Source organism: Schistocerca cancellata, chromosome 8 (genome assembly GCF_023864275.1).
Source record: "Schistocerca cancellata isolate TAMUIC-IGC-003103 chromosome 8, iqSchCanc2.1, whole genome shotgun sequence".
NCBI lineage: Eukaryota > Metazoa > Arthropoda > Insecta > Orthoptera > Acrididae > Schistocerca > Schistocerca cancellata.
In genome coordinates, this window is record NC_064633.1 from 347,094,375 (window position 1) to 347,120,127 (window position 25,753).

The 25,753-nt window shown below is 43.8% G+C and overlaps 1 protein-coding gene across 1 annotated transcript in view; it reads left to right on the forward strand.

The window, feature by feature from the left end:
• The first annotated feature begins 1,102 nt into the window (after positions 1-1,102).
• The window catches only part of LOC126095146 (acetylcholinesterase-like), a 118,439-nt gene continuing 93,788 nt past the window's right edge, over positions 1,103-25,753 (forward strand). The window contains exon 1 of the mRNA XM_049909866.1: positions 1,103-1,410. Within this exon, the coding sequence (XP_049765823.1) occupies positions 1,354-1,410 (57 nt within the window). The 5' untranslated portion in view covers positions 1,103-1,353. The remainder of the gene's footprint in view (positions 1,411-25,753) is intronic.

The following is a 25,753-nucleotide window of genomic DNA, read 5'->3' on the forward strand; positions in this document are numbered from 1 at the left end:
GAGTGAACAGATGGGGACGTTTGCAAGACAACAACCATCTGCACGAACAGTACGACGACGTTTGCACAGCATGGACTATCAGCTCGGAGACCTTGGCTACGGTTACCCTTGACTCTGCATCACAGACAGGAGCGCCTGCGATGGTGTAGTCAACGACGAACCTGGGTGCACGTTATTTTTTCGGATGAATCCAGGTTCTGTTTACAGCATCATGATGGTCGCATCCGTGTTTGGCGACATGGCGGTGAACGCATATTGGAATCGTGTAACTTGTTCGCATTGACGGTGCTTTGAGCAGTGGACGCTACATTTCAGATGCGTTACGACCCGCGGCTCTACCCTTCATTCGATCCCTGCGAAATCCTACATTCAGCAGGATAATGCACGACCGCATGTTGCAGGTCCTGTACGAGCCTTTCTGGATACAGATAATGTTCGACTGCTGCCCTGGCCAGCAGATTCCCCAGATCTATCACCAATTGAAAACGTGTGCTCCATGGTGGCCGAGCAACTGGCTGGTCACAATACGCCAGTCACTACTCTTGATGAACTGTTGTATCGTGTTGAAGTTGCATGGGCAGCTGTTCCTGTACACGCCATCCAAGCTCTGTTTGACTCAGTGCCCAGGCGTATGAAGGCTGTTATTACGGCTAGAGGTGGTTGTTCAGGGTACTGATTTCTCAGGATCTATGCACAGAAATCGCGTGAAAATGTAAACACATGTCAGTTCTAGTACAATATATTTGTGTGATGAATACCCGTTTTTCATCCGATTTTTCTTCTTGGTGTAGCAATTTTAATGGCCGGTAGTGTATCAGTCAGTGAAGTGCTACTGCCGTGATGGCGTTATCTGAGAATAGCTGACGTGAAATCCACAAACATAACAACCTAAAAGTCCTCGAACCGGTTCACAACACTGAGCGGGTGATTACCTTAATTTATTCCGCCGCGCCGGCACGAAGCGTGCCTATAGCCAGCGCGGGCACTGTTTCCGCTAAGCGCTGTTAAGGTTAAGGTGCCAAGGTTTGCGCAAGGCTGCCGCGAGGCGCCTGACGTCGGACAGCGGCCAGGGGGTTTCCGGCGAGCGGGCCGGGCTGGTGTCGCGTAGTGCGGGTCGCGGGACGGATGCAGGCGGAGCAGCCGCGCGCCTCCGCTCTTGTGTAACTGGCTCACCGAGCTGCACGGGCCGTCCGGCGTCACTCCATCTGATAGCTCGAGCGTGTCCGCCAGATTTGGAAGCGGGAGATAAGAGCCGGCGTTCTCGCGGCTATAACAATAGCCGACCGGCACGCGTGGACATCAGTGCGCGTCTGTCCAGCTGACGATTCTCACCTCTCCCGTACAGAGATCAACATGAAACTCCTCGCGACTATCGTCTTTATCATCATCAGCTTTTACACCTCTTCCCATGTGAGTAAAAACGTTGTTCCTAGATAATAGCAAAATACTCGCTTTAGTACATCTCTTTATTGTGCTACACAGTTTCGATCAACTAGACTATCTTTAGGTAACAAAATCTTAGCATCACGATTCCAGCAATGACCACTCTTCCCCAAGTTCAGTACATGTATGGCCAAGTCCGCTTCTAAGTTGTTGTACGTCAAACGTCAGATACAACCCATTGCAAAAGTTTAAATTGTAATGATGTTGGCCGGCCGGAGTGGCCGAGCGGTTCTAGGCGCTACAGTCTGGAACCGCGCAACCGCTACGGTCGCAGGTTCGAATCCTGCTTCGGGCATGGATGTGTGTGATGTCCTTAGGCTAGTTAGGTTTAAGTAGTTCTAAGTTCTAGGGGACTGATGACCTTAGAAGTTAAGTCCCATAGTGCTCAGAGCCATTAGAACCATTTTTCGTAATTATGTTGGTATATGAATTCCAAAAGACACTAATTGAAAACATCGGCTGTAAACAATGGCAAGGGACGAGTTGGTTTTTTTGATAAACTGCACAGTTAAGTTTCAGCAAAATATCGTAAATAAGATATTTCGATTACGTACAATGTGATTTTCTTATTCGATTATGACATTGTTTTCAATATAGTATCTATAGTAACACCGAATTTTTCAAATGCTGAATTCCACACAAAAATTTATTATTAAAAATTCGTCATTGAGTACATAACATTGTTTGCTTGCAAACTGGGTGTACTTGACATGAGTTAGCGTTGAATTACTTGCTGGGCGAAGTAGCGAAACCCTGCTGCGAAACTTCCCAAAATTACCGGTATAAAAGTTCTGGATTGTTTCAGTTTTTGATACTATAAGATGGGCCTAAACTATCTGTGCATTAATGAAGTATGTTATTGCTGTTGTGGTCTTCAGTATGCGGACTGCTTTGATGCAGCTCTCCATGCTGCTCTATACTGTGCACGCTTCTTCACCTCCGAGTAACTAATGCAACCTACATCCGTCTGAAACTGCTTGCTGTATTTATCTCTTGGTCTCCCTCTACGATTTTTACCCCCCAACCGCCACCCCGCACGCTTCGCCTCTAGTACTGAACTGGTAAACCCTTGATGTCTTGGGATGTGTCCTACCAACCTATCTCTTCTTCTAGTCAGGTTGCGCCACAAATTTCTTTTCACCCCAATTCTATTCAGTGTCTCCTAGTTACGTGATCTACCCATCTAATCTTCAGTATTCTTCTGCAGCAGCACATTTCGAAAGCTTCTATTCTCTTCTCTAAAATTTTTATCGTCCATGTTTCACTTCCATGCACGGCTACACTCCATACAAATACTTTCAGGAAAGACATCCTTACACTTAAATCCATATTCGATGTCAACAAATTTCTCTTTTTCAGAAACGCTTTTCTTGCCCTTGCCAGTCGGTATTTTGAATCCTCTCTGCTTCGACCATCGTGAGTCATGTTGCTGCCGAAATAGCAAAACTCATCTACTGCTTTACGTGTCTTATTTCCTTATCTAATTCCCTCAACATAGTCTCATTTAATTCGATTGCTTTCGATTATCATAGTTTTGCTTTTGTTGATCTTCAAGTTATGTCGTCCTTTCAGGACACTGTCCATTCCGTTCAACTGCTCTTCGAAGTCCTTTGTTGTATGTGAGAGAATTAAAATGCCATCGGCAAACCTCAAAGTTTTTATTTCTTCTCCCTAGTTTTTAATTCCTACTCCTAATTTTTCTTTTGTTTCGTTTACTGCTTGTTCAATGCACAAACTGAATAACATCGGGACACTCTCTTCTCAACCACCGCTTTCCATTCAAGGCCCTCGACTCGTATAACTATCGCCTGGTTTCTGTACAAATTGTAAATAGCTTCTCGCTCCCTGTATTTTATCCCTGACACCTTTAGAATTTGAAAGAGAGTATTCCAGTCAACGTTATCAAAAGCTTTCTCTGTGTCTGCAAACGCTGTTAATGCAGGTTTGCCTTTCCTTAACCTATCTTCTACGAGGAGCCCTAGGGTCAGTATTGCCTAACGTGTTCCTATATTTCTCCGCAATACAAACTGATCTTCCCCAAGAACAGCTTCTACCAGTTTTACTATTCTTCTGTAATGAATTCGTTTTAGTATTTTGCAACCGTGACTTATTAAGCTGATAGTTCGGTAATTTTCACACCTGTCAGCACCTGCTTTCTTTGGAATTGGAATTATTATATTCTTCTTGAAGTCTGAGGGTACGTTGCCACTCTCATACATCTTCGTCACCAGACGGAAGAGTTTTTTCAGTTTCTTCAGCTTTAATCTACAGGCCGGCCGCTTGTGGCCGAGCGATTCTAGGCGCTTCAGGCCGGAACCGCGCTGCTGCTACGGTCGCAGGTTCGAATCCTGCCTCGGGCATGGATGTGTGTGATGTCCTTAAGTTAATTAGATTTAAGTAGTTCTAAGTGTAGAGGACTGATGACCTCAGATGTTAAATCTCATAGGGCTTAGAGCCATTTTTTTTTAATCCACAGTTCATAACGAATAAACTAGGATCAGAGCCCACATCTGGCTCTCCCAAGGCTGTCAGTAGTTCAGACGGAATGTTGTCTACTCCAGAGCCCTTTTTCGACAGAAATCTTTTAGTGCTCTGTCAAATTCTTCACGCAGTATCGTATCTTCCATTTCCTCTTCATCTACGTCCTCTCCCATTTCCATAATATTGCCCGCTAGTACATCTCCCTTGTATAGGCCCTCTACACACTCCTTCCACCTTTCGTTTTCCCTTCTTTGCTTAGGACTGATTTCCCATCTGAGCTCTTGATATTCATACAGGTGGTTCCTTTTTCGCCAAGGCCTCTTAAATTTCCTTGTAGGCGGCATCTATCTTTGACCTAGTGATGTATGCTTCTAAATCCTTAAACTTGATCTCTGGCCATTCTTGATTAGCCATTTTGCACTTCTTGTCAATCTCGTTCTTCAGACGTTTGTATTCCCTTTCACCTGCTTCATTCACTGTGTTTTTATATTTTCTCCTTTCATCAATTAAATTCAATATCTCTTGTCTTACCCAAGGATTTCTACTAGCCCTCGTCTCTTCACCGACATGATCCTCTGCTGCCTTCACTATTTCATCTCTCAAAGCTACCCATTCTTCTCCTCTATTCCTTTCCCTTATTCTTGTCAATCGATCCCTAATACTCCCTCTCAAATTCTCTGCAACCTCTGGTTCTTTCAGTTTATCCAGGTCCCATCTCCTTAAATTTCTATCTTTTTTCAGTTTCTTCAGCTTTAATCTACAGGCCGGCCGCTTGTGGCTTCTAGGCGCTTCAGGCCGGAACCGCGCTGCTGCTACGGTCGCAGGTTCGAATCCTGCCTCGGGCATGGATGTGTGTGATGTCCTTATTTAATTAGATTTAAGTAGTTCTATGTCTAGAGGACTGATGACCTCAGATGTTAAATCTCATAGGGCTTAGAGCCATTTTTTTTAATCTACAGTTCATAACGAATAAACTAGGATCAGAGCCCACATCTGCCCCAGGAAACGTCTTATAATTTAAAATTTTCTTCCGAAATCTCTGTCTTACCACTATATAATCAATCTGAAACCTTCCTGTGTCTCCAGGTCTATTCCACGTATACAGCTTTCTTGCATGATTCTTAAACCAAGCGTTAGCTATGATTAAATTATGTTCTGTGCAAAATTGTACCAGACGGATTCCTCCTTCATTCGTTCCCCCCAGTCCATATCGACCTATTATGAGGTATAACAGTCACAAAAGTGAAAAAGCGAGCATGGTTCAGCACAACAGAAAATTAAGTTTAACAAGAACTTTACTACAGCGTATAAAAAAATGTTAACGGTGACACTTAACACTTCTACCGCCACTCTATCACCCTAAATTCACGTAAACTGTGGTAGGGACAAAACTTAACTTTCTTAAATGAATATTCACATTTATCTGAATAGCGGTGGCCACGCGGTTCTAGACGCTGCAGGCCGGAACCGCGCGACTGCTACGGTCGCAGGTTCGAATCCTGCTTCGGGCATGGATGTGTGTGATGTCCTTAGGTTAGTTAGGTTCAAGTAGTTCTAAGTTCTAGGGGACTGATGGCCTCAGATGTTAAGTCCCATAGTACTCAGAGTCATTTGAACCATTTATCTGAATAGCAGCAACCTTTCAGGAGCATTTTCTGTCAGATTTTTACCCGAGTCTTAGTTGTCCACAGCGTCCTCAGATTGGTACAAATCTTCCCTGGGAACCATTTTCTGGTACGAACGTCGTCGATTACCGAGATACATGTTTTGTTCAGTTACCTCTGTTTATGTGCAGACATCGTGACGAAGTTGACGTTAGCGAGAAACTGAAATGAGAGAGAGAGAGATAGAACCTCAGTCTCTCGATTTATTGTGGAACCATCAACTACTATGAAAAGGCACATCACTTACCATTTTTTACATGCAGTAACTCTGTTTCTCATCGACTATCCCTTACCACTTTTACAGCGAAGATCTTCAATATGAAACCATATCTAACTTTACTCATGGTAAATATTAGGCAGAACAGTCATTGTAGAAGTGATTATGCATTATACATATACCAGTAAACACCTATTCCTTAAATAATCGGGAGTACGAAATTGAACACGTTGGATTTTTTTATACGTCTTTCCCTATAGTTTTTAACCTCTACGGCCGCTTCTAGTATATGGAGGTTATTCCCTGACGTCTTAACACATGTCCTATCATAAAGTTCCTTTTTCTAGTGAGTTTTTTCCTTATGTTCCTTTCTCCGTCGATTCCACGGAGGGCGTCCACATTCCTTAGTTTACCAGTCCACCTAACTTTCAATTTTCTTCTGTAGCACCACATTCTCTTCTGTTCTGGTTTTCCCATTGCCCATGATTCACTACCATACATGGTAAACATCAATAAAACGAACAAACTGCAGGGACTGGTCCCTGAAACGAAATGGAGGAGAAAATCTGCTATGAACTTGCGTCTGGAAATGGACGGTGGGCGTGCAACGACAACAAATCGTCTCGGAACACAGGTACAGAGCTGCATCGCATCCACGTCACAAAACATGTTCAAAATGGCCTTCATGGCACTTAAGTGATGGGGATAGTATCGGTTGCCATGCAGGATACACATAATCGTACTTTGGCTTTCGCTATGTCGGCGGGCCACTTGCCTGGAGCTTGTACTAGGGTTTGTCTCAGTATCCTGTAGAACCCGGTCCTTCAAATCTAGTGTACGCACAGTTCGACGCCTTCCTGCACGATCGTCTGCGTGAAAGGACCCATGATCACACAAACGCCCAGGAAGGGCTTGAAGTGTTGCGTGATGTGGGTGGTGTCTGTGAGGGTACTTGTTTTGGTGTAGCCGTGCTTCCTCTCGATCGTTTCCATATGCTTGGACGTACACAAACACCATCTCGGCTTGTTCCAAGTATGAATACGGGACTATCCTGCTGCTTGTAGCACGCTGCGTCAATCAGACAGCCTGCAACATACATACGGCGCGAGGTCAGAGGAACTTTCATTCGTCATAGCCATTTTCCGCGGCAACGATGCATTTCAGGACACAAGGTCATAGTACATTTTTTTGCTCCATTTCCATTCTGGAATCTGTTGTTGAAGTTTTTAGGTTTTATTTATGTTCGCCCTGTACAATACTGCGCACCAAACGTAAATTTTTTGAAAATTCTTCCTCACATTAAGGCCTATGTTTGATACTAGAACACTTGCTTTGGCCAGAAATGCCCTCTTCGTTTGTGGTAGTCTGCTTTTAATGCCTTTACTACTCTCGTTTCTGCTACTGCTGGTTACTTTCCTCTTTCTTCCGCTTACTCTCAGTCCGTATTATGTGCTCATTATATTGTTAATTCCATTCAGCAGATCCTGTAATTCTTCTTCACTCTCACTGAGGATAACAATATCATCAGCGAATCTTAACATTGAATTGCTTTCACCCTGAATTTGAACCCCACTCTTGAAGTTTTCTTTTATTTCCATCATTGCTTCCTTTATGCATAGATTGAACAATAAGGACGAGAGACTGCAACCCTGTCGTACACCATTTTTAATCCGTGCACTTCGTTCATTTTCTTCCATTCTTACTGTCTGCTCTTGTTTCTTGTACGTACTGAACATTACCCGACTTTCCGTATAATATACTCTTATTTTTCTCAGAATTCGAACATCTAGTACCGTTTAACGCTGCCGAACGTTTTTTCTAGGTCGATAAATCCTATGAGCACGTCTTGATTTTTCCTCACTTTGCTTCCATTACTAAGCGCAACGTCAGGACTACCTCTCTCGTACCTTTACTCGATTGACATGGTTTATCTAACACTGCACGCTGTGGGAAGCAACAATAAATGCAGATGATAAAAGAGTCACAAGTGCCTGTTGAGGCTGTGGCTGATAAGTGGCGGGTGTCCAAATGACTATCGCTTACAGATAAGTCGTATGATGTTACATCATTCGTTAGGAATAGATAGGTCTGTTGGATTGTACCGTTGTTAAATCACTGAATGTGTCGTGGGGCAGAGGGACACTGCACCAATCAAGATGCAAATCTGGAACTTTATAAAGCAGTCAGAACTACAGACGATTTAAAAGCAAGGAGGTCATAGCTTTAGGCTTGCCTACGTTCAGGTCAGCTTGACAAGGATGAACAAGTGCATCGCCGGTGGCCTTGTTATGCGAACCATTCCGAGATTCACCGCATGTGAGTAATATACATCAGCACGGACAGACAAAGAATAGAACCTCGATTCTCGCCTAAGAGCCATGGTTCCAAAGCTGAGAGCTTACATATCAGAACGAAACCAGTAATCGCGGTGACGCATATCATATGGAAAGTAGCTTCCTGTTTTATCTGAGTGTGGAGATGGGGGAAAACAAATGACCGTAAATAGTACTTCAGTCACTCATAGAATGGGGAATACATTGCTGCCCGTAAATACAGCAACACCGTGTAGGTGGCATGTCACAAACGTCAATTGGCATTTGCTGGGATATGCAAATAATTAGCATACCCCTATAGAGTAAATTTAGAGAAATATCTAAAGAAGATTGTGCGGCCATTATGTTGCTACTAACGTGTATGTTGCCTAAGGATAGTGAGAATGAAATAAGCGACATTACGGCCTTTAGAAATGTACTGAGACAGTCAGTTTTCCACTGCTTGATACGCGAATGGAGTACTAAAGAAGTGGATTACACTGGTACCATGTACCTTTAGCCGTGTAATGTACAGTGGCTTGCGCAGTACACTTTTTGATGCAGGGTATCCTACGTAATGCAGAATACCACTAGATTCAAGATATGCACACTCGCCAGTGTAAAAGAAAGCGAAGAGTACTGTGTTGTCAGTAGAGAAACAGTAACAGCAGAACTGGTAGGTTAAAAGATCTCAATACTGACTTCGAACGCGAATTAGGCATTGGATGTCACCTTAGTATTAAATCCACGAGCGACATTTCAGCCTTTCTAAAGCTACCCAAGTCGACCGTTGGGTATCTGATTGTGAAGTGGAAAAGTGAATGAAAATCCACACACTGAGATGTATCGGTGGATAGAGACCATCGAGAATTTCAGACGTTGGCTATAAAACACGCGTGAAATCAGCGTAAGAAATTACTACTAATGCTACCAGCAGTCCCGGTAGCACAGTGACTGAGCGTATGGAGAAACAAAGAATGGAGTACAATGGACGAGGAACTCTTCAAAAGCCACGCATTTATGTAGTCAGTGTGAAGCGGCCCTTGAGGTGGAGTGAAGAGCGAATGCACTGGGCACTGGGCGAGCGTAAACGAATTATTTGGAGTGATTAATCACGCTGTACCCTGTAGCAGTCTGGTGGAAGGCTGGAGAACATTACTTGCCACCATGTGTAGTACGAACAGTGAAGTAGGTGACGTTACAGTGTGGGTGAGATTACAATGTCGTTATCCTACTGCACTTAAGAAAACGCAAAATGTGAAAGAATATGAAACACATCTTACGCCATAGTGCACTGCATACAGCAGAGAAACAGTTTGAGGGCATGATTGTTTCATTGCACTTTGTCATAAAGCAGAATCGATGAGACAATGGTTTGTGGACAGCAACGTTCCTGCAGTGGATTGGCCTGCCCAGAGTCTCGGTGTGAAACCAATGGAGGGCCTTTGGACTGAGTCAGCACGTCGACTCGGCTCCCGACTCCAAAGTCCAACATCACTACTTTGTCTGGTTTCGGCTCTTGAGGAAGAATGGGCTGACATCCCTCCACAGAAATTCAGACACCTCGTGTCCCAAGCAGGTTTCAAGCGTTTATAACCTCTAAGGCTGGAAACAGCCGACATTAATGCACACCAATAGGCGTTCGCTCACTTTTGATCAGGTAGTGTAAGCGTGTTAGGGCCCGGAACTTTAAACGAGCACCTCGGAAACGGCGAATCTGTCAGCTGTTTTTGTGCTTCTGTCGTAATCATGTGAAGAAAGTGGTTGAAGGACGTTGAAACCACGAGTAAGCGACAAGGTGTCGGACGTCCACACCTCATCACAGAAAGTGTAGGTCGAAAGCTTCCCCGTTCTGTAAAGTAGGATAGGTGCCGAACGGTGGCACATCTGACGACAGAATACGGTGCTGGTGCAGACACAGTTGTCCTGGATCACGCCGTTCAGCGCCTATTGCTGAACACCGGGCTCCGCAGAAGACGACGTCTACGTTTCTCCATGTTGAACGAACGACATTGCCCATAACGACTACTGTGGGCAATGGATCATTGAGATTGAACCGTGTATCGTTAGAAACGTGTCACCTGATTGAATGAATCCGTTTCTTGTTACGCAAAGTCGATCATCGTGCTCTTATACACCGTTATCCAACTGAACGGTTGCTCGAAACATACACTGTGCATTGGACGCAGGATGGTGGGGGCGCTATGAAGCTATAGTGGACATTCGCCTGGCTTTTCACGGTCTTTGTTGTAGTAATGCAAGACACCATGATAGTTTTGGACTCCGCGAGGATTGTTTCGGATCACCTACATACCCTTCATGTCTGATGTTTACCTGGGGCGGCAGTGGCATCTTCGAACAAGATAAATGTCTCCATGACGGGGCGAGAAACATCCTACAGTGTTTTAAAGAGCATAATAGTTAACTCACGTTAGCTGTTGGTCACTAGACTGGGGTTTGCTGATCTGAACCCGATGTAACAGATCTGAGACACTACTGGGCACCAGTTCCGCTCACTGAAACCACTGGTCCGTAAATTATGTGAATTGCGTTATATGTTCGTCGACATCTGGTGCTATGTACCACCGAATGCCTATCAGCTACTTGTTGAACCCTTGCCACGGAAAATCGCTTTTACATTGCTTTCCAAAGGCGGACCAACACGCCCTTTAGCACGTGGTCATAATGTTTTGACTTACCAGTGTAGGATGTTGTAGCAGCTGTCCGAAGACTGCTCTGATGCAGCTCTCCACGCTAATATATCCTGTGCAAGTCTCATCTCAGAATAGCTACTGCGACCCACATCCATTTGAACCTGCTTATTGCACTCGTCTTGGTCTGCCTCCGCAAGTCTCAACATCCCCCCCCCCTTCCCCCCCCCCACACACACGCACACACAACACACATACACACACACAAACACAAACACATATGTCACCTAACTGACGATCTAATGATTCCTTGACGCCTCACGATGTATCCTATCAGCAGATCCATTCTTTTGGTCAACTTATGCCAACAATTTTCCTCCCCGATTCGGTTTAGTGCCTCCTTATTAGTTATACGATCCACCCATCGAATCTTCAGCATTCTTCTGTTCGGAACCGCTTATAGTCCGTGTTTCACTTCCATCTAACGCTACATTCCATACAAATGCCTACAGAAAAAACTTCTAACGCTTAAACATATATTCGAAGCTAGCAAATTTCTCTTCTTGAGAAACGCTTTCCTTCTTACAGCCAATCTACATTTTCTATCCTCTGTCCTTCGGCCATCATCAGTTATTTTACAGCCGAAGTACTAAAACTAATCTACTACTTTCAGTGTCTCATTTCCTAATCTAATTCCCTCAGCATCGCCTGATTTTATTCGACTACATTCAATCATCCATGTTTTGCTTTTGCTAATATTCATTCTATATCTTTCGTTCGAAACATTTCCCATTCCGTTGAACTGCACTTCCAAGTCCTTTGCTGTCTCTGACAGAATTACAATGTCACTGGCCACCCACCAAAATTTTACTTCTTCTTTCTGAACTTTAATTCCTTTCCAGATTTTTCTTTATCTTCCTTTACTGCTTGCTCAGTGTACACGATGTATAACTTCGGAGATAGTTTACATGCTTGTCTCACTCCCCTATCAACCGCTGCTTCAGTGTCAGGTCCTTCGACTCTTATAATAACTGACTGGTTTCTGTACAAGTTGTATACAATCTTTCGCTCGCTATATTTTACCCATTCTGTCTTCCAATTTTCAAAGAGTGTGTTCAGCTCGACATTGTCAAAAGCTGTCACTAACTCTACAAAAGCTATGAAGTAGGTTTGCCATTCTTTAACCCACAGTATCAGTCGTAGGGTGTGTATTGCCTCGCGTGTTGCTATGTACTACCGAAGGCCAATCAGCTACTTGTTGAACCCTTGCCACGGAAAATCGCTTTTACATTGCTTTCCAAAGGCGGACCAACACGTCCTTAAGTACGTGGTCATAATGTTTTGACTTACCAGTGTATGATGTAGTAGCTGCCCGAAGACTGCTTTGATGCAGCTCTCCACGCTAATCTATCCTAGCAGCCTTTTCAGTAGTTGCAGGCGCAGCAGTCTGGATGATTGACTGATCTGGCCTTGTAACACTAACCAAAACGGCCTTGCTGTGCTGCTACTGCGAACGGCTGAAAGCAAGGGGAAACTACAGCCGCAATTTTTCCCGAGGGCATGCAGCTTTACTGTATGGTTAAATGATGATGGCATCCTCTTGGGTAAAATATTCCGGAGCTAAAATAGTCCCCCATTCGGATCTCCGGGCGGGGACTCCTCAAGAGAACGTCGTTATTAAGAGAAAGAAAACTGGAGTTCTACGGATCGGAGCGTGGAACGTCAGATCGCTTAATCAGGCAGGTAGGTAAGAAAATTTAAAAAGGGAAATGGATAGGTTAAAGTTAGATATAGTGGGAATTAGTGAAGTTTGGAGGCAGGAGGAACAAGATTTCTGGTCAGGTGAATAAAGGGTTATAAATACAAAATCAAATAGGGGTAATGCAGGAGTAGGTTTAATAATCAATAAAAAAAATAGGAGTGTTGGTAAACTACAACAAATAGCATAGTGAACGCATTATTGTGGACAAGATAGACACGAAGGCCATGCCTACTACAGTAGTACAAGTTTATATGCCAACTAGCTCCGCAGATGATGAAGAAATTGATGAAATGTATGATGAGATAACAGAAATTATTCAGGTAGTGAAAGGAGACGAAAATTTAATAGTCATGGGTGACTGGAATTCGAGTGTAGGAAAAGGGAGAGAAGGAAACATAGTAGGTGAATATGGATTGGGGGTAAGAAATGAAAGAGGAAGCCGTCTGGTAGAACTCTGCACAGAGCATAACTTAATCATAACTAACACTTGGTTCAAGAATCATGAAAGAAGGTTGTATACATGGAAGAATCCTAGAGATACTAGAAGGTATCAGCTAGATTATATAATGGTAATACAGAGATTTAGAAACCAGGTTTTAAATTGTAAGACATTTCCAGGGGCAGATGTGGACTCTGACCACAATCTATTGGTCATGAAGTGTAGATTAAAACTGAAGAAACTGCAAAAAGGTGGGAATTTAAGCAGATGGGACCTGGATAAACTGACTAAACCAGCTAGGTTGTACAGAGTTTCAGGAAGAGCGTAAGGGAACAAATGGCAGGAATGGGGGAAAGAAATACAGTAGAAGAAGAATGGGTAGCTCTGAGGGATGAAACAGTGAAGGCAGCAGAGGATCAAGTAGGTAAAAAGACGAGGGCTAGTAGAAATCCTTGGGTAACAGAAGAAATATTGAATTTAATTGATGAAACAAGAAAATATAAAAATGCAGTAAATGAAGCGGGCAAAAAGGAATACAAACGTCTCAAAAATGAGATCGACAGGAAGTGCAAAATGGCTGAGCAGCTATGGATAGAGGACAAAAGTAAGGATGTAGAGGCTTATCTCACTAGGGGTAAGATACACACCGCCTACAGGAAAAGTAAAGAGATCTTTGGAGAAAAGAGAACCACTTGTATAAATATCAAGAGCTCAGATGGAAACCCAGTCCTAAGCAAAGAAGGGAAAGCAGAAAGGTGGAAGGAGTATATAAACGGTCTATACAAGGCCGATGTATTTGAGGAAAATATTTTGGAAATGGAAGAGAATGTAGATGAAGATGAAATGGGAAATATGATACTGCGTGAAGAGTTTGACAGAGCACTGAAAGACCTGAGTCGAAACAATGCTCCGGGAGTAGGCAACATTCCATTAGAACTACTGACGGCCTTGGGAGAGCCAGTCCTGACAAAACTCAACCATCTGGTGAGCAAGATGTATGAGACAGGCGAAATACTCTGAGACTTCAAGAAGAATATAATAATTCCAATCAAAAAAAAAGCAGTTGTTGACAGATATGAAAATTACCGAACAATCAGTTTAATAAGTCGCAGCTGCAAAATGCTAACACGAATTCTTTACAGACGAATGGAAAAACTGGTAGAAGCCTACCTCGGGGAAGATCAGTTTGGATTCCGTAGAAATATTGGAACACTTGAGGCAATACTGACCTTACGACTTATCTTAGAAGAAAGATTAAGGAAAGGCAAACCTACGTTTCTAGCATTTGTAGACTTAGAGAAAGCTTTTGACAATGTTGAGTGGAACACCCTCTTTCAAAATCTAAAGGTGTCAGGGGTAAAATACAGGGAGCGAAAGGCTATTTACAATTTGTACAGAAACCAGATGGCAAATATAAGAGTCGAATGGCACGTAAGGGAAGCAGTGGTTGGGAAGGGAGTGAGACAGGGTTGCAGCCTCTCTCCGATGTTATGCAATCTGTGTATTGAGCAAGCAGTAAAGAAAACAAAAGAAAAATTCGGAGTAGGTATTAAAATCCATGGAGAAGAAATAAAAACTTTGAGGTTCGCCGATGGCATTGCAATTCTGTCAGAGACAGCAAAGGACTTGGAAGAGCAGTTGAATGGAATTGACACTGTCTTGAAAGGTGGATAAAAGGTAAACATCAACAAAAGCAAAACGAGGATAATGGAATGTAGTCGAATTAAGTCGGGTGATGCTGAGGGAATTAGATTAGGAAATGAGACACTTAAAGTAGTAAAGGAGTTTTGCTATTTGGGGAGCAAAATAACTGATGATGGTCGAAGTAGAGAAGATATAAAATGTAGACTGGCAATGGAAAGGAAAGCGTTTCTGAAGGAGAGAAATTGGTTAACATCGAGTATAGATTTAAGTGTCAGGAAGTCGTTTCTTATAGTATTTGTATGGAGTGTAGCCATGTATGGAAGTGAAACATGGACGATAAATAGGTTGGACAAGAAGAGAATAGAAGCTTTCGAAATGTGGTGCTACAGAAGAAAGCTGAAGATTAGATGGGTAGGTCACATAACTAATGAGGAGGTATTGAATAGAATTGGGGAGAAGAGGAGTTTGTGGCACAAGTTGACAAGAAGAAGGAACCGGTTGGTAGGACATGTTCTGAGGCATCAAGGGATCACAAATTTAGCATTGGAGGGCAGCGTGGAGGGTAAAAATCGTAGAGCGAAACCAAGAGATGAATACACTCAGACTCAGAAGGATGTAGGTTGCAGTAAGTACTGGGAGATGAAGAAGCTTGCACAGGATAGGGTAGCACAGAGAGCTGCATCAAACCAGTCTCAGGACTGAAGACCACAACAACAACAACAACAACCAGAATCTACTTTCTTTAGAAATGAGTTTATTCTATTCTTTTTGAAGTTTCTCCTGTCTTACATATTCTCCTACTGTTTTTACTTTTCTTCCTCTAATTACTACCGAATTACTATCATTCATCACAACTGAGTTTTTGTCTTCCTTTACTATCTGAAGAATTTCTCTTGCCTCAGCATACATCCTTTCAGTGTCTTCATCATCTACGGAGCTAGTGGGATGTAAACTTGTACTACTTTTGTTAGTGTTGGCTTTGCCTCTATCTGGGCTACGAAGATATGTTCACTATCCTGTAGTTTCCCCTTGATTTCAGCCGTTCGTTGTACCAGCACAGCATGTTTGCTGGTGTTGCAAGGAGAAACTGTTGCTCCTGCAACTACTGAAAATGCTGCTGCCCCTCCTCAGGAAACACCCGTTTGTCTTGCTTCTCCAGAGGTACCCCTCCGTTGCGGTTGCGGCTATTCCTGTTTGCGTGCATTCCTGTTTTATTATTCATTATTAGAATCTGTTCTTGTTTGCCTCTGTTTGATTTTGTATTTATAATCATGTACACACCTGACCAAAAGTCCTGTTCATCCTGCCACCGAATATCACTATTCCCCACTATATCTAACTTCAACCTATTCATTTCTATTTTTAGGTTTTCAAATCTACTTACGAAATTAAGGGATCTAACGTTCCACTCTCTGATCCGTAGAACGCCTGTTCAATTTTTCTCGATGGCCGTAATCATTCTGAGTAGTCTCCGTCTCTAGATTCGAATGCGGGGACTATTTTACTTCCAAACATTTTACACAATAGGATGCCATAATCACTTAACCACACAATGGAGCTGCACGTCAAAAATGGTTCAAATGGCTCTAAACACTATGGGACTTAACATCTGAGGTCATAAGTCCCCTAGACTTAGAACTACTTAAACCTGATTAACCTAAGGACATCACACACATCCATGCCCGAGGCAGGATTCGAACCTGCGACCGTAGCAGCCGCTTTGTGCCGGACTGAAGCACCTAGAACCGCTCGACCACAGCGCCGGGAGCTGTATGTCCTCGAGAAAAGTACTGCCTGTAGTTTCCCCTTAATTTCAGCCGTTCGTTGTACCAGCACAGCATGTTGGCTGGTGTTGCAAGGAGAAACTGTTGCTCCTGCAACTACTGAAAATGCTGCTGCCCCTCCTCAGGAAACACCCGTTTGTCTTGCTTCTCCAGAGGTACCCCTCCGTTGCGGTTGCGGCTATCTGTGTTGTTGAGGCACGCAAGCCACCTCCGTTAGCCATGTTACTGACTCACGAGGCAGCATCAGTGTATAAAGAACGAAATAATGTGGTCCTAATGAGAGTAAACGTCTTAGATGGGCGGCACGTGTCATCGAGCTGAAATCCCATGATTCCTCCCTTTGAAGGTATTCCTTCTCTTGCAACATAGTCGTAGACCACATGGAAGGCAAAGAAGAAATGGAGTGACATCCGAGAAATCTGAGACATGTATAAGAGATGACTGGTGCTAAAGAGCAGCTGACAGGAATCAATGCAATGTTCGGTGCCCTTGGTCTGGTAGCGAAATGATGGTAATGATGATAGTTCTCCAAGTAACTATTAATTTACTTTTTTGTACCTCCACAAGATAATGACAGAACTGTGTTTTTGGAGTGAACTGCAAAACTTGTCTTGCAATATACTAAAGCTGACAGTCCGAAGGAATGAAGATCGTCATTTAGCGTTAATATTATGTGTTTAATGGCCTTCACAGTTCTGTAATATTTTAGAAGTTGCAATGCGTTTTACCTGGAGTTTTATTCTATGTGTTTACTATTAGGATTTTTGTGACGTTTTCAAGTAATAACGACTGTGATGTCAATGCATATATGGAAGATGTAAATACCGTTGACACGAAGATGATATCCTCGTAACAATAATGCAGTTGCATTGATGCACTTCGAAGTGTTCTATTACTTGAGAGCTATTACTTACCGAAATCGCGATTGTAAATAAATGAATATAACAACAGTACAAGCAGAGAATGCTGACATTTCTAAAATTTTGCGGTATGACAACAATGGACCGATTAAACTGTACAAGCATGAGGCTCATTCAAGGGAATAAGCATTACATTCGTCTGGAGTGGTTTAGCGGTAGGAAGATTTCATTTCTGTTAGATAAAGATTTGAACACTGCATCTCCAAAGATGTATGTAGCCTTTGCTATTGCGCCTCTTTAGTTGGTAGCAATGTATTGTGACATATTTTCAGTGCTTTGAGCGAAACGTTTCGAAAAATACGAGGGTATTCGGAAAGCAAAGTTCGATGGGGTGCAAAATGGAAATCACAGTGAAAATCCGATGAAGCTTTGCACAGATGTGTTGGGCAGTGTCTCTAGTATGCCTGTCGATCGAGCCATGTCGCTCTTGTCAGTTCTGAGCGCACAGTGAGTACGTAAATATGCTTAAAAGAATAGTATGAAGGCCTGGTGTGAGTCGCCTGATGTCATGCAGCCCACATCACATAGCAGTCATGCGTTTCCTTCTTCATGACAATTCTCGGCCGGAATTGTAGGGGCAATGGAGATGCTCCTGCAGCGTTTTCGATGGGGGGTGTTCGTAATTGATTCTCCCTGAGTTTCATCATTGGTCACATGAACCGTTAGTTATGAAGACAACGTTCCGGCACAGACTACGAGCTGTAGACCAGCGCAGAGAATTGGCAGGAACACAGGTGGCTTGCTTCGATGACGAGGGTATTGGAAAGTTGGTACAATGGCACGACAAATATCTAATTCGGAGCGGCGAGTATGTAGAGAAGTAGCTGGAAGATGTAGCTAACTGTTGTAAATAAAACATGCTGGTTTCCATTTTGTGACCGATCGGACCTTAATTTCCGAATAGGCCTCGTATAACTGGAAATATCCTGTACGTGACGACAAAAGTTGTCATCAGGTGTAGCCGATCTTCCCGTAACTTGCTACGTATCACAAAATAGAGCTGAAAGTCAACTTTGCTGCAGATTTCAGACTCATAACCATATGTTACACTTTGGAGCGATATCTTTGTTTGTTTTCCTCTGCAAACATTAATCACAGTTGTATTTATTCTAGTTTTCATTTCACGAATGATAATTCCTTTCGAAAATGTGTTTTTCCTCTTGCAAAAGGTATAAATGATTTAGTGTTTTTATGTATATTACAAAATTCTCTGCCTTTTGTGTAGTTTGAGTCACGGGACACATGGTTTCGGAATCTTGCAGAGTTTATGAAATATCTGAGATTTTCATGTTACGGGGAACACATTATCCTTCGCTCTTCGCGGTAGAGAAGATAAGGGATATAAATCAATTGTTTTATCTCGTCGAGTTTCATTAACGGTAAACGTGTGTTATCAGATTGCATTTGTGAAGCAATATATGCCCTGTAATCATTACCTGGTAGTTTCTTGTGTCACAGTACGTTTCATACAATTGTATCGTGGTAGTCCTCTTCTTTGTCTACTTTTTTGTCATTGCTATCTGCCTTCGGGCGAGACGTATTATAGCGTAAGATGTCTAACGTGATTGATAAAGTTATTTCGAAAATGTAGAATACACAGGAGTCGAATATAAAATTAAAATTAATACCGTAATAGAATATTTCTGTATACTGACGCTTCTCGAAAAAGAGTCTATCTTTTGTCAGCCTTTCGCCTCACTTGCGTGTCTGTACGCTTTCATGCTGCAAGGTAGAGACATGCTTTAGTGTTTGAGGTCAGAAATAATTCGGCCGAACAGAAAAATTAAGGGAAAAATCGACGTTCTGTTTAACTTTAAAAATCTAACCTACTCGTTTCCTGTAAGGTGAGGCTACTATTGACAGTGGGACGTCCTGATAGTACTCTTACTAGAAGTTGGAAATTCCACAAAAATATCACCTACAGGGTGATCGTAAATTTCCGTTACGAACTTCTAGGGCTTGTAGAGGGGAGTGAGTACAATATATTTTGATTAGGAACCCATGTCCAAAAACGTGCCGTTTCCATTGTACGATGGTTTGATTTCAGATGCTTAACTCATACACTTCTGCTTGAGGAATAGAATTAGGCGTGACACAGTACAGTTATTAGGTAACAGTTCGAAAGTAAACATTACGAAACATCCATTTATCTGTTAAGCATATTTGTGTTGTATTAAGACTTAAACGTTACGTATTTACATTATTGCAACAACAACAAAAAAACAGCATAGTGTAAGTACTTCCCTCAGCAGACGTTGACGCGTTACACATCTGAATTGAAACCGTCGTAGAACCGAAACGGTAGACATGAGTTCTTATGCAAAATCTTATATACCCACTCTCCTACACAAGACCTAGAAGTTTGTGACGGAAATTTCCGAACAGTGTGTATAATGCCCTTCACTAATTTTCAATAGCACTTTAGTGTGTGAATAACATGCAATTCTAGAAAACAGTATATCCGAAGAAGTGGTTCATGACATTGTTGTTAACAATTCTGATTCGATCTCGTAGTAGGAGAAATCAAAAAATGGAATCAAACGTACCCACATCTTCATTCATGTCACCATAGTTTAATTATCATTTAATGTCAAATACTAGCGATGTATCGGTGCACTGTGCCTATATTCGTTAATTGTTAATAGATCAAATGGTTCAAATGGCTCTGAGCACTGTGTGACTTAACTACTGAGGTCATCAGTCCCCTAGAACTTAGAACTACTTAAACCTAACTAACCTAAGGACATCACACATATCCATGCCCGAGGCAGGATTCCAACCTGCGACCGTAGCGGTTACGCGGTTCCAAACTGAAGCGCTTAGAATCGCACGGCCACACCGGCCGGCATTAATAGATCATAAAAATATACATGATATTATCTGGGTAGGTGCAAAGCAGCAGAACTCAGTGATTCGAATAAATGAAATTCAAAATCAGTGGATTTTGCTGGTATCTGCGTTAGTGGTGTTATTTTTTAAATAACTAGACTTGTAAACAGGAGGAGGACACTGTCTTTGCGGATAATAATCTCACTGAAACACTTCGAGTTTAAAACGAAATATAGTGCTATTTGTTTAAGAACGAAATGCTGAGTAGAGCAGGAATTACAGAGAATCCGATGGTAACAGTACAAGACACAACTCGTTACTCGTCAGTTCGTAGACGCTGCAAGCACCTCTCCTCTGCCTATTACAGCGGATCTTCCATCAAATTTTACTCCATCAGAATCCGCCTTTCGCCCTCCTTCCTTGTTTCACCGTGAGAGATATGGCTGTTAAGTTCATTGATTGTCCTACCTACATCCATCCACCACAAAGGTTCGCAATCGTCTCTCTGCTTCTGCTGTACAACTCTTTCCCGTCGCTTCCAAGCTCAAACAACTGCATAATCAAATATCAACAATCCCATGTCTGACCAGTTGTTCAAAACATGCGTGGCTTGTTCACGATGCCCTGAACTAGGGCTCTCTAGTTGTGGATCACCTGAAGCTACATGACGTTAGTCGACTTCGGGCTGATAATTCTTGTGACCAGCATTGGCGATCTAACGATAATGCAGTGGCCGAGTTATGTTATGACCGCTACTCTGATACTGGTGTTGCAGGGTGGCCACTTCTGTCCTCAACTGGCGTGTGTGGGGAGCTGTGGGATGGGATCTCCAGTAACGTGGCGAACGCGAGTCACAGCAGCATTCTGTAGTAATCGATGCTTCCACCCAAGAGGTCTATGACTGCGGCCCAGGGGCCGGCCTTGGCTAGCAGGCAGCGGGTGTGTCCACTTCTTCTTCTTCTTTCGAATGGGCCAGCTGAGGACCACGATATTCAACTTCTCAGCCTGGAGAGGGACTCGATGATTGCCCAGTAATGCCGCATTCTCCGGCTATGCTTCTCCTTTCTCTCCTTTGTCCAAAGGGCGCCGGTCTTTTTACGAAGCGACCTGTCCTGAAACCTCTTTTCTTTTAGTATCCTTCTGAGGAGAGCTCGGTTTCTAATGTCACGTTCAGTCATGTTCAGTCCCTGTATGTCTTTCTTGACTTCTATCAGCCATGGTGTCACGGTCTTGCTGCTCTTCCAGTAGTTGAGAAGTGGGTTGGTTGGTCTTGTTTGGTCCTTCCTTGTGATATGTCCGTAGAAAGCGAGACGTCTCTTTCTGGCTACATCTGTGATTTTCTCGGTTTGATTGTATAGCTCCTGGTTTTATTGTCTTCTGTACTTACCATCTGTTGTGACCGATCCCAGAATTTTTCTCAGGACCTTCTTCTCCTCAGTCTCTAGTTTATCTGTCAAGCCTTTCCTGTTCATATTCAAGCATTCTGAGGCATGTAGGGCTTCAGGGCGAATAACTGTTTGGTTCAAATAGTTCAAATGGCTCTGAGCACTATGGGACTTAACATCTGAGGTCATCAGTCCCCTATAACTTACAACTAATTAAACCTAACTAACCTAAGGACATCACACACATCCATGCCCGAGGCAGGATTCGAACCTGCGACGGTAGCGGTCGCGGGGTTCCATACTAAAGCGCCTAGAACCGCTCGGCCACCCCGGCCGGCAACTGTTTGGTAGTGCTTTAGTTTGGAATTGCGAGATAGGCATTTCTTATTATAGATGTTCTTGGTTAATCGATATGCTGATTGTAACTTATTAATCCGACTTGTTAGTGCTGTTCCTTCTGATAGATTAGGTTCCAACCACTCTCCTAGTTACTTGAATCTGTCAACTTTCTCAATTTGGCCTTGTTCCAATTGTAGTTCACTGGGAGTATTAGCTGATGTTGGTGAGGTATTTTGTCTTTTCTAGTGACAATTGAGGTCCTACCTTGGCAGCCTGGAGTTTGAGCATATTGAGTTGCTTTACTGCTACTTCCGCTGAGCTTGTTATAAGTGCCAGATCAACTGCGAAAGCTAAATAGTCTACTAATAGTCCCTACCGCTCGGTATATTTTGTACTTCCATTTCTTTTCGCCAGTTTCTGATCACCTTGTCAAGTGCACAGTTGAAGAGAAGAGGTGAAAGTCCATTTCCTCGTCTAGCTCCTGTCTTTATCTCAAAGCTTTCTGAGAGTGTTCCTCTGAACTTTACTCGTGATCTAGTGTTACTCAGGGTCTATTATACTAACGCCCATTCATATAATTTGATTGGCCTAGCTGGGCAATGGATCCACCTTCTTCAATGCGGATGGACACATACTTCCGACCTCCTGTAGGAATCTCAGAGAGCGAACATGGGGGAAATGGACAGGGAGTGCGGGTATGTGGCGCTCAGTGGGAAGGTGAACCGGCAGTGGGGCGTGCCGAGACGTCCGCGCACTTGTGATAACGCTGTTTCCCGGATGGCGCAGTAGTTAATACACCTGATTAGTGAACAGGAGATCCCGGGTTCGAATACCGGTCCGGTGCACATTTTCACTCGTTGCTGCTGATTCCGCGTAGTGTCGTGATGCAGCTGACAGCAGCGATCCCCTCCCTTTCCTTTCTTCCCCTCTCAATTTCAATTTAGATAAGTGTCCACTGCGGCAACGTAACTGCGCTGGTGGTGGCGACGGCTCTCTTGCTGACTCAATTGGGGAGTCGGTTCCGCTGCGAAAGTGGTTACACAGCGGGATGTCTCTTATTTTACCCCAAAGGTGTTTTTCCGAAAACTTTTATGCTTACCCCTTAAATGTTGTTAAAATTATATTAATACCTTCAGCTGCTAACGGGCGTTGATATACACTCCTGGAAATTGAAATAAGAACACCGTGAATTCATTGTCCCAGGAAGGGGAAACTTTATTGACACATTCCTGGGGTCAGATACATCACATGATCACACTGACAGAACCACAGGCACATAGACACAAGCAACAGAGCATGCGCACTAGTACAGTGTATATCCACCTTTCGCAGCAATGCAGGCTGCTATTCTCCCATGGAGACGATCGTAGAGATGCTGGATGTAGTCCTGTGGAACGGCTTGCCATGCCATTTCCACCTGGCGCCTCAGTTGGACCAGCGTTCGTGCTGGACGTGCAGACCGCGTGACACGACGCTTCATCCAGTCCCAAACATGCTCAATGGGGGACAGATCCGGAGATCTTGCTGGCCAGGGTAGTTGACTTACACCTTCTAGAGCACGTTGGGTGGCACGGGATACATGCGGACGTGCATTGTCCTGTTGGAACAGCAAGTTCCCTTGCCGGTCTAGGAATGGTAGAACGATGGGTTCGATGACGGTTTGGATGTACCGTGCACTATTCAGTGTCCCCTCGACGATCACCAGTGGTGTACGGCCAGTGTAGGAGATCGATCCCCACACCATGATGCCGGGTGTTGGCCCTGTGTGCCTCGGTCGTATGCAGTCCTGATTGTGGCGCTCACCTGCACGGCGCCAAACACGCATACGACCATCATTGGCACCAAGGCAGAAGCGACTCTCATCGCTGAAGACGACACGTCTCCATTCGTCCCTCCATTCACGCCTGTCGCGACACCACTGGAGGCGGGCTGCACGATGTTGGGGCGTGAGCGGAAGACGGCCTAACGGTGTGCGGGACCGTAGCCCAGCTTCATGGAGACGGTTGCGAATGGTCCTCGCCGATACCCCAGGAGCAACAGTGTCCCTAATTTGCTGGGAAATGGCGGTGCGGTCCCCTACGGCACTGCGTAGGATCCTACGGTCTTGGCGTGCATCCGTGCGTCGCTGCGGTCCGTCTCCCAGGTCGACGGGCACGTGCACCTTCCGCCGACCACTGGCGACAACATCGATGTACTGTGGAGACCTCACGCCCCACGTGTTGAGTAATTCGGCGGTACGTCCACCCGGCCTCCCGCATGCCTACTATACGCCCTCGCTCAAAGTCCGTCAACTGCACATACGGTTCACGTCCACGCTGTCGCGGCATGCTACCAGTGTTAAAGACTGCGATGGAGCTCCGTATGCCACGGCAAACTGGCTGACACTGACGGCGGCGGTGCACAAATGCTGCGCAGCTAGCGCCATTCGACGGCCAACACCGCGGTTCCTGGTGTGTCCGCTGTGCCGTGCGTGTGATCATTGCTTGTACAGCCCTCTCGCAGTGTCCGGAGCAGGTATGGTGGCTCTGACACACCGGTGTCAATGTGTTCTTTTTTCCATTTCCAGGAGTGTATATCGAGGGGGACAGGTGAAAATGTGTTTGCCTTCAGCTGCTAACGGGCGTTGATATATATCAAGGGAGACAGGTGAAAATGTGTGTCCCGACTAGGACTCGAACCCGGGATCTCCTGCTTATATGGCAGACGCTCTATCCATCTGAGCCATCGAGGGGACAGAAAGTAGCACGACTGCAGGGACTATCTCGCGCACTCCTCCTGCGAGACTCACATTCTCACCTTGTATGTCCACACACTACATTCGTAGTTGTCTATTTGGTTATATTCACTCACGAAAAAATTTCATCTCAATAGGACAACATTAATCTTTGCCGACTGGAGCGACAAATTTTAATACAGATGATTTTATTTTCAGTCAGTGCAAAAGTTATTGAAGATTGTATACATCAAAATGAAATACCTATTTGCTTTTCGGGATGCGTTTAGTCTTCTTGAAAATATTTTCTTTTCAGTGCTTCTTCCTTGCAATCGGGCTATTGTCTACGATATTCTTGAACACTGCGGAATACAAACTCCTTTTACTCTTCGCCTACAGTCAACAATCCGTAAAAATTTTGCATTAATTTAACACACATTTCAGCAAGGTCATCAACAGTCTTTAACTCGTTAACTGTCCGTTTAGTGTTTAAATATAAAGTGTTGATCGTTCAGCTCTCATGAGAGCATTCTTGAATGAAGCTAACGTCCATAATCTTGAAGCAAGAGAACAGACCCATACCCTTTCTTGATATGGAACCGACTTGAACAAGGATATATAACTTTAAGAATGAAAACCAATAACAAATGGTAATCAGAATAATATTAAGCTTACCATATAGTCGTCCATGCAGTTCTCCACAAAAAGAAATATATCTCTTTTCCAGTTGTGGGATATTCCTGACCAAATTTACTGCCTTTTTGATGTTGGTCTGTACGTCTGTTTTATCATTAAAGAGCAATAAGGGAGAGAACTATTCTGATAAATAAGACAAATGATGACAAAACTTTTTTTACAGACGGTTTTGATATCGTGGAACCAGTCCCTTCATACGATTTCACATCTTCTAATACACTCCTGAAATGGCCGTACGGGAAAATTCCCTCTTCGCTAGGAGATACCTTGTCCCATCGCTCGTGCCCACCACGTTCAAACTCACTTAAATCTTGAGATCCTGCCATTGTAGCAGCTGTAACCGATCTAACAGCTGCGCCAGACACTTGTTGTCTTATAGAGGCGTTACCGACCGCAGCGCCGTATTGTGCCTTTTCACTTACCTCTGTATTTCAATACGCATGCCTGTACCAGTTTCTTTGGCGCTTCAGTGTA